The following is a 9580-nucleotide window of genomic DNA, read 5'->3' as shown; positions in this document are numbered from 1 at the left end:
TTTTATCAAGGAACCTTTGCGTTACAATTAATGATATATATTGAGGAAGCTTCCCTGGAGGGAAAACCCTCTGACCACCACAATAAGATCTCTACCTATTCACCCCTTAGTTCCAACAAGAATTATATTATGAAGCACCCAATAAGCAAAATCTTTAAAAATTAACTAACCACTATGCAATAATAAACTGACTTGAAGGAAAAAGATTGTTTATTTGGATTGAGAAAACATGACTCATAATAATTGATATTTTATTAAAAAGGTAAAAATATCTATTTATATCACATACAAATTCCAAGCATTTCAAATTACAATGAAATTAATAATTTATTAATTCAACTAGCTTTTAATGTGCCCTTATCAATGTCATAGATTTTTAGGTGGAAAAATGCATTAAGTAGCCACTTCACAATAATACACTGACTTGAGGGAAAAGGTTAATAATATGAATAAAAAACATGAGATAGAGTAATTGATGCTTTATTAAAAAATCACAAGTATTTTTTATTATCATTATATAGAATTCCAAATTACTATGAATCTAATTGATGTTGAGCATCATTTGCCTCCTCCTGCCCCTTGCACTGGCCTGCCGCAGCCAGAAAGGGAGGAAAGATAAACACAATATACTACATAGAAAAGTGGCAGGTGGATAAAGTGAAAGGCTTTGCAGTCAATATAAAATAAATTTTTAAAGTACTAGTTCAGGGAGAAAGCAGATCAATAAAAACAAAGGCATTGAAATCAACAAACATGACGACACTCAGACTCGACGGCAGAGTTAAATGCTTATAATACAAGGTTAAGATAGAAAGCAGATTCATAAAAACAAAGCCATTTAAGTCAATATAAGTGAGCCCATTGAAGTCACAGTTCAACCATGGGCCCAATAACGGTCACTCTAGTGAATTTTTAGGGAGAGAAATGATAAAATTTTTATATTGCAAGGTTCAGTTAGAAAACAGGTTCATAATAACAAAGCCATTGAAGTTGACATACCTGAGGACACTAAAAGCACAGTTCAACCATGGGCTTAGTAAGAAAAAAGTTAATGGAGAAACCAGGTACAAAAGAAGGAATCTGAAGGGAATTATGGAAACGGAGTTCAGAGTTCAATAAGCCCACCGAATAACATTGAGAAACGAAAAATTTCTCCTCGTCGTCGTTTTTGTTGCCAAGACCATCCCTCGTTACTATTTTCAGAGGCACTTTACAAATTGAAACATTACGATACAGTCATAAAATGAAGCTCATAATGAACCAACGTAATACCCCTACAAACACAGAAAGGATTAAATCTGTATTAAACACGTATTTTGAAATCCACAAAATCTCAATTATATCTAGATTTAATCTGTTGCAAAGGTGTTGCTATGTCCTCTTTTTCTCATATTATATCTAGATTTAATACATGAAATATCTCGCCCCAAAATACAGATTTTTCAGGGATTAAATACAGATTTCAGTATCTAGATTTTCCAGGGATACATTATAGTACTGCTTTTCATTTGAACTTTTAACAAGGAACCTTTGCGTTACAATTAATGAAGTATATTGAGGAAGCTTCCCTGAAGGGAAAACCCTCTGACCACCACAATAAGACCTATACTTATCTCACCCCTTAACTCCAACAAGAATTATATTATCAAGCACCCATTAAACAAAATATTTAAAAATTACCTAACCACTATGCAATAATAAAATGACTTGAAGGAAAAAGATTAATTTGGATTGAGAAAACATGACTCATAATAATTGATATTTTATTTGAAAGGTACAAATATCTATTCATATCAAATACAAATTCCAATCATTCCAAATTGCTATGAATCCAAGATGTTTTAACAACATATACGAATTACAAACATTTCCATTTACAATGAATGTTAATTAGTTCTATTTACTTCATATACAAATTCAAAAAATTTCAAATTACAGTGAATGTAACCGAGTTCTGTTAAGATCCTATACAAATTCCAAACATGAAGTACATTGAATCTAATAGAACTTAACAGTATACACCAATTCCAACCATTTAAAACAGCAATGAATCTAATCAAGGTCTATTAAAGTACAGTGAATCTAAAAGAACTCTATTAACAGTGTACACAAATTCCAAGCATTTAAAACAGCAATGAATCCAATCAAGGTCTATTAAAGTACAGTGAATCTAATAGAATTCCATGAACAGTATACACAAATTCCAAGCATTTAAAACAGCAATGAATCTAATCAAGTGCTATTAAAGTAAAGTGAATCTAATAGAATTCCATGAACAGTATACACAAATTCCAAGCATTTAAAACAGCAATGAATCTAATCAAGTGCTATTAAAGTACAGTGAATCTAATAGAATTCCATGAACAGTATACGCAAATTCCAAGCATTTAAAACAGCAATGAATCTAATCAAGGTCTATTAAAGTACAGTGAATCTAATAGAATTCCATGAACAGTATACGCAAATTTCAAGCATTTAAAACAGCAATGAATCCAATCAAGTGCTATTAAAGTAAAGTGAATCTAATAGAATTCCATGAACAGTATACGCAAATTCCAAGCATTTAAACAGCAATGAATCTAATCAAGGTCTATTAAAGTACAGTGAATCTAACAGAATTCCATGAACAGTATACGCAAATTCCAAGCATTTAAAACAGCAATGAATCCAATCAAGTGCTATTAAAGTACAGTGAATCTAATCAACAGATTTAGGCGTTACTTGGTGGAACGATGAGATATTCATGGTTAAATAAAAAACACAGTACTATTCCACAACCTTATATTTTGTAGTCTACTAGTTTCAACGTTACAACGTCATTATCAAGACTGCAGTCCTATCAGTCACTACACAGTCACTACAGTGAATGCAACTACACTACAGAGACTGCAGTCCTATCAGTCACACACAGTCACTACAGTCTTGATAATGACGTTGTAACGTTGAAACTAGTAGACTACAAAATATAAGGTTGTGGAATAGTACTGTGTTTTTTATTTAACCATGAATACAGTGAATCTAACAGAATTCCATGAACAGTATACGCAAATTCCAAGCATTTAAAACAGCAATGAATCCAATCAAGTGCTATTAAAGTAAAGTGAATCTAATAGAATTCCATGAACAGTATACGCAAATTCCAAGCATTTAAAACAGCAATGAATCCAATCAAGTGCTATTAAAGTACATTGAATCTAATAGAATTCCATGAACAGTATACGCAAATTCCAAGTATTTAAAACAGCAATGAATCCAATCAAGTGCTATTAAAGTAAAGTGAATCTAATAGAATTCCATGAACAGTATACGCAAATTCCAAGCATTTAAAACAGCAATGAATCTAATCAAGGTCTATTAAAGTACAGTGAATCTAATAGAATTCCATGAACAGTATACGCAAATTCCAAGCATTTAAAACAGCAATGAATCTAATCAAGGTCTATTAAAGTACAGTGAATCTAATAGAATTCCATGAACAGTATACACAAATTCCAAGCATTTAAAACAGCAATGAATCTAATCAAGGTCTATTAAAGTACAGTGAATCTAATAGAATTCCATGAACAGTATACACAAATCCCAAGCATTTAAAACAGCAATGAATCTAATCAAGGTCTATTAAAGTACAGTGAATCTAATAGAATTCCATGAACAGTATACACAAATTCCAAGCATTTAAAACAGCAATGAATCTAATCAAGGTCTATTAAAGTACAGTGAATCTAATAGAATTCCATGAACAGTATACACAAATCCCAAGCATTTAAAACCTCAATGAATCTAATCAAGGTCTATTAAAGTACAGTGAATCTAATAGAATTCCATGAACAGTATACACAAATTCCAAGCATTTAAAACAGCAATGAATCTAATCAAATTCTATTAACATCGTATACAAATTGCAAACACTTTAAATTACAATAATTCTAATCGTGGTTGAGCATCCTTCGCTTGCTTCCTCCTGTCCCTTGCACCAGCCTGCCGCAGCCACTCTGCCACTGCCTTTCCAACCTCTTTTCTAGAGTGGTTGGCCAAACTTGGTCTCCCCTGTACCACTTCTGAAATGAAAAAATTGAATTCAGTGCCATAAAATTCCCAAATACAACGTGTTCTCATGAGACTGACAAGTCAATACCCAATGGCAACAAGATAAACCATAAAGAAAGTTAAAAGGATTCTACCATTGTGAATTTTTGAAAACTAAATATGTATATCTTTGCATTTGAAAACCACCTTCACAAGTCCAAACAATATACAACAATTTAAGAAGATCATGAGATATAATTCATATAATATTTCCAGGTGATGTGCCACTTTTTTATAGAAAGTGAAGGTAAATGAAGTTATCACATTGTTAAAAATTAAATTACATAGTACCCTAATAACTTTAATGTTATTAATTAAAGGTGAAAGAAAATGCCATGGCCCAATCCAAATACTGAATACCACAACTTAACATTTGGATGACTGCTCCACAAAATTAATTAGTTTACACTGATTTCACATTAATTCCTTCATGAATTAAGAACAGCAGAAAACAATGCAGTATGAGCAAAATAAACCTGCTGAAAACTAATGAGGTGAAAAAAATTCATTGGGTTTAAATATAAATGCCAATGCATTACTTACCAAATATCAATTTATCAAGCCTAGAATCTTTGAAGCTAAATTTATTCCGGGCTGGGACTCCCTTATAAGTAAAACATTTCCCCAAAGCATCTGTCATTGCGTAGTACAATATCCCATTGACGGCAGTCAACAGTGAAGCCCCACCATGGATCTTCAATACCCCTTTCTGGAAAGTGAAGGGATCATTAGACAAAGAAGTGAGAGCAATAGCTAAACAAGCTATCATACAGGCAAATCATCTCCTCAACCTACCACTAACTCCCTGAATGCCACATCTTTCAGATCGTTCTCCATTACTTCATAGTCCTCGACAGTCCTCAACGGGAAATTCAGTTCAACATCTGGAACCCCTTGAACATGAGAAGGTCTTTCTTTCAGGTTGTTCACTGCTGCAACCAGTGATTGTGTCGTCTCGACCACTTCGAGTAGAAGAACATTAGTTGTCTCCACTCTTTTTAGCAAGACGTCAATCATACCTGATTTAAAAGAAAAGATGCACTTAAAGCAATTTAATTTAAAACTTCCACATAATTTAAAGAATTAAGTAGAGTACTTACGTTTATTTTCCTTGCAGCCACAGTTGCATGCCCCACCACTGGAAAATGTATCTGAAATACAAAATAAGTATGAATAGAACACTAAGCAGAAGGAAGAGAATAGAAATCTCATTATGTCGAAGGAAAGCATAAAATATACTGGCTTAATATTTGAGTAGACTTATGACTATGCAGTTAGACATTTGCTTCTATGAAGGTAAAATATTTACTTCACTCCACCGCCAATGAGGCCAGAAAATGAATATTAGAATGAGACAACATGACTAACAAAACTAACTTCATAGAAACAACCAATACTGATTAGTATTACTTGCAAAATTACAAAAATGAAACCATGTTATGCACTGAATCCAACTATGAAAACAAATTTGTGAATTACCAACCTGAAGAGGTACTGGTATCAGCATTAATGGCTGAAATACAGCTTGTAGAGGGCCCTGCACTCTCCATAAAAATTGCAGCAGCTTCTGTACTCCTTACATTATGTGAAACGAGCACAGATTTATGGCTTGCTGTGGGTTCTATTTCACCATGGGAATGAATAATATATAAAGCATTATATACCATCACATATAAATGCAAAATCACAAAGCAGTCAATAAGCATAACAAAGAACCACAGTTCCCAGACGGCACAGGAAGTTTTCGTACCTAAATACGAGGGTGGACAATCAAGATACAAAAATCGCGCTTAAGAAGTTACTTAGAAGGTTTTGTTTCTTTATTTCCTTTAATGACGAATAAAGATGCAAGAGGACTGGCAAATTCATATGCATCGATAAAATTGTATCTCATCGATAAAACTGTATTCGGTCTGGGACTATTTTCTTACGCGGGTGGTGCCATCTGGTGCCATCGTGCCATATCCTCCTAGAAAGATCACATGTCTTCACAAGCTAGCACAAGGCGTTGGAGATCGCGTCGTTTACGTAACGTCTTACCACATTTCAGGGATTTTTGTGGTTAAGTTTGTGAAAAATAGAGTGTCTGGTAATAGTGAAGTTTCCCTTATTCTTTAATTTCATTCACTGGGCTTCAGAAACGTGTTTGTGAGATATTTTTGTTAAAAATGCCTTTCGTGTGTTTATTGTCGGGATGACGTAATGGAAACTCCGGGACATGGTTCAAGGTTTTAGCTTTCCAAAAGATCCTGAGTTGAAGAAGAAGTGCATTTGGGCGATAAGAAGAAAACATTTCACCCCTACGAAAAGCTGTGAGGTATGTACTCTTTCTCGCTGTAATTATTTGGATGTAATTTTAAGTTAGAAGTGGCTTCGGGATGTTGATGCATCAACATCCCGAACTATTCAGTACTGAAGTACTATAGTACTATTCAGTACTAAAAATGGTGATTCAAAATATTGTAGCAGCAATTCTTTTGAAAATTCTTGCATTTTAGTTGTCTTTTTTGTATTAATTCATTCGGTAAACGTGTGGTTAAAGGAGAAACTAGGAATAAGCTGCCAAGTTTATAGGTTCGAATATTGCTTCTTAGCTTGCCCTATGGTGTATTACACGTCGGCTTTCATCATTTCAAATTATCTTATGCTATAGTTTAAAACAATAAAAATATCAGGCATAAAAATATTTACTATATTTACGAGCCTAGTTATTTGATTTCTCATGCAGAAATACCAAAAATTGGAAATGATTTGACCTAATAAGTTACATGGTATTTTATTATTTATTAATTTTAGGTGTCTGAGCTTCACATCGCACCTTGTGATATCAGAAAATAATCTGTGGCCTTGGACGAGAAGACGAGGAGAAAATTCTTGCTGAATTGGAGGTGCCCAGATTGGAGGAAGGTACCATTGCTTCACTGTTACCTGTCGCCAAGAAGACAGACATTGTGGCAGAAGTGACATATTTGTGGATGTGGATTTGATTTGTGCAAGTTGGTGCAGTGATAGTGGACGTTCATCGGAGAAAGTATTGACGATAGTTTGTATGTATCGACCAGTCCTCTTTTAAATAATTTTCTATTCGAAAGAGAATAAGAGTAATTGTTTCGCTAAATTAGATGTGGGATAGAAGAGAAAATTGGAAATATTATTGTGGTTGACAATAGAAAATACATAATATATGTATTGTATTTCTGTGGGTTTTTTCTTTCCTGCCTCTTTAAAATTTCTTGCGGTGGTGACTTCATGCAAAGTAAGTATAAAATCGGAGGTGTGATCTAAGAGATAACATGTTTTATTTTACAAGTGTTTATGCTGGTGATTTGGCAGGGCTTTCATATTTTTAATAGGGTGATACATTTACTGCAGTGACCTAGGGACTTTTACTCATCCCAAATAATTTTTCAAATACTTTAGCGCCTGATATGGGTAAGTTTTAGTAGCTGAGACTGAACTATACGTTAATTTTTGCTTGCATTTTGATGAATTCGATCATACTAATAGCAGATGTGTCAGCAATCCTGTTTCATCGGCAATTTTTATTTAAAAATTTTATTTCGTCAGGCTTTAGGGTAAGCTTTTTAATGCTCGTGGGCTATGTGATGTCTTATTTAGTGTCAAAATTAATAAGAATTTACTCTCATTAACATCTCAAGGTTTCCAAGTAAGTACGAGCCACTTAACAATGCTGGATGCTGGGGGTGCGTGAATTAGCCATGAGAATCTCATTTTTCGCAGAGTTATTTAAGTGGCCGAGTAAGTTTTGTAAGTTCTCAATGGGTAAATAATACTATATCATGAATTCTAATTACCATGAAAAACTCACAACCGACAAAACTTTGTCGGTCGTGAGTCTTTCATGGTAATTAGAATTCATGATATGGTGTTATTTACCTATTGAGAACTTACAATTCATAATGATTCGTATCAAGGTTCTCGCTACGGTCGGTAGCTATCGATTGTGTTGCGTTCGATACATTTTTCGATCGTGCGAGTTACGATATATCTAATGTCGACCTAATCGATTGAGATTAGCCTGAGTGTCGTGTTCCTGCGCGCTTCGTATCCAATCGTACGTGCTTAGTAGCGGACATTCACATGCTGCGTACGCGCTTCGTCGACAGGCCGCGAACGGAAATTATCCATTGACGAAAAGCGACGAAGCGGCATAGTATCCCCTTAGTCAATGGGTACTATGTACATACGAATTAGATACGGAGGGTTCTGGGCCGTCTGGGTTAATACTTCACCTTTAACCATCTTTGGAGGAGATGGCATTTTCCTCCTTGGGCAATAATCACTCTCATCATCACTCTCATACTTCACCCTCTTCCTTCTTTGACCTCGCCCAAGGACCTTATCGGCATCCACATCAGAGGTATCAATGGCCACTAACTCCAGCTCTCTGGCCTTCTCGTATGAATCTAAGTGAAGAATTTTACAGGTTATAATCTTTCATGTGAAACAAATTAGAATGACAGTGGAAATCATGATAAAACTATAAACAAATGTGACTCTGTACTAAAATTAATTCCCAGAGAGATATGCCAAAATTCTCAACTAATAAGAAGATTCCAAGAATAAACAAATGTACTCACCACAAACACTGTTAGGAAATTTCCTAACCCTGAACTTACTCCAAGATGGGTCTGGCAGTGCATGGCTGGCAATGATGAAGATAATCTGCCTATCACTCATTCCGCTAGGGTAGCAACACATCAGGGTCCCCTTACTCTCCGACAGCCACGTAGTAGGCACTGCCTTGCAATCTGGTATGTCACCCTCATTGGCCGGCATGAATTCTACCACTACCCAACTATCCATTGCTATCACTGGTCACTATACCTACTTTATTTTGGGATGTAATTATACTTTTGAGCAGTAATTCTTCTCCAGAATTCAAGTTATACACTATGTTAATACAAGGTAACCTCCCAAGCCTACATCTATATATACATACACAAAAACATCTTACAATGAAATCTAATTTATTGAACAAATGCAACATCACTTCATATTGAAATCAAATTAAGATGAACAGGGTAGCTAACACAAGACTTGACTTATTGATGAAGCATCACGGCAACATAATAAGATTCTGAAGATTCCAAAGTCACATTGGGAACACACATCCCTTTGTGCCTAATGGAATTAAGGGGCCATAACATCTCTAATGACAAATCTGAGGCTTTGAAAATCCCAACCTCATTAGAGTTGATTGGACTATCATAAAAACTGGCCATGCTCTTGAATTTCCGACCAACTACAACAATGCCTATATTACCAGTAGCAATGTGGTCGACTATCACTACACTTCCATCATCCATTACTACGCAATTGTCAGGACTCTTTGTGGTAACTTTACCACAGTCAAGAATGCAATGTGAATAGCATGGAGACTTCACATTTAATGCATGATCATTATCACACTGAATTTTCCTAACTTTCATCTTATTGTTACAGCTACTTTCTTCCAACTTCCCTTTCGCAT

The 9580-nt window shown here is 34.8% G+C and overlaps 1 protein-coding gene across 2 annotated transcripts; it reads right to left on the bottom strand.

The window, feature by feature from the left end:
* Positions 1 to 3443: 3443 nt before the first annotated feature.
* LOC124169701 lies at positions 3444 to 9040 on the bottom strand. Of its 2 annotated transcripts, none has more exons than XM_046548388.1 (7): positions 8688 to 9040; positions 8340 to 8513; positions 5570 to 5707; positions 5187 to 5237; positions 4882 to 4979; positions 4630 to 4795; positions 3444 to 4058 (listed from the first exon to the last, which is right to left on the bottom strand). In XM_046548388.1, exons 1-7 carry the CDS (start codon positions 8911 to 8913, stop codon positions 3916 to 3918), a joined length of 996 nt encoding a protein of 331 aa, XP_046404344.1. In that variant the 5' UTR covers positions 8914 to 9040; the 3' UTR covers positions 3444 to 3915. The 2 variants fall into 2 exon arrangements, with proteins under 2 accessions (XP_046404344.1, XP_046404342.1); XM_046548386.1 differs by having other exon boundaries at positions 4882 to 5105; positions 8688 to 9038.
* Positions 9041 to 9580: the final 540 nt, after the last annotated feature.

The sequence above is a fragment of the Ischnura elegans genome, chromosome 12 (assembly GCF_921293095.1).
Source record: "Ischnura elegans chromosome 12, ioIscEleg1.1, whole genome shotgun sequence".
Classification (NCBI taxonomy): domain Eukaryota; kingdom Metazoa; phylum Arthropoda; class Insecta; order Odonata; family Coenagrionidae; genus Ischnura; species Ischnura elegans.
Note: the sequence above shows the minus strand (reverse complement) of the source record. Positions and strands in the feature narration are given on the sequence as shown.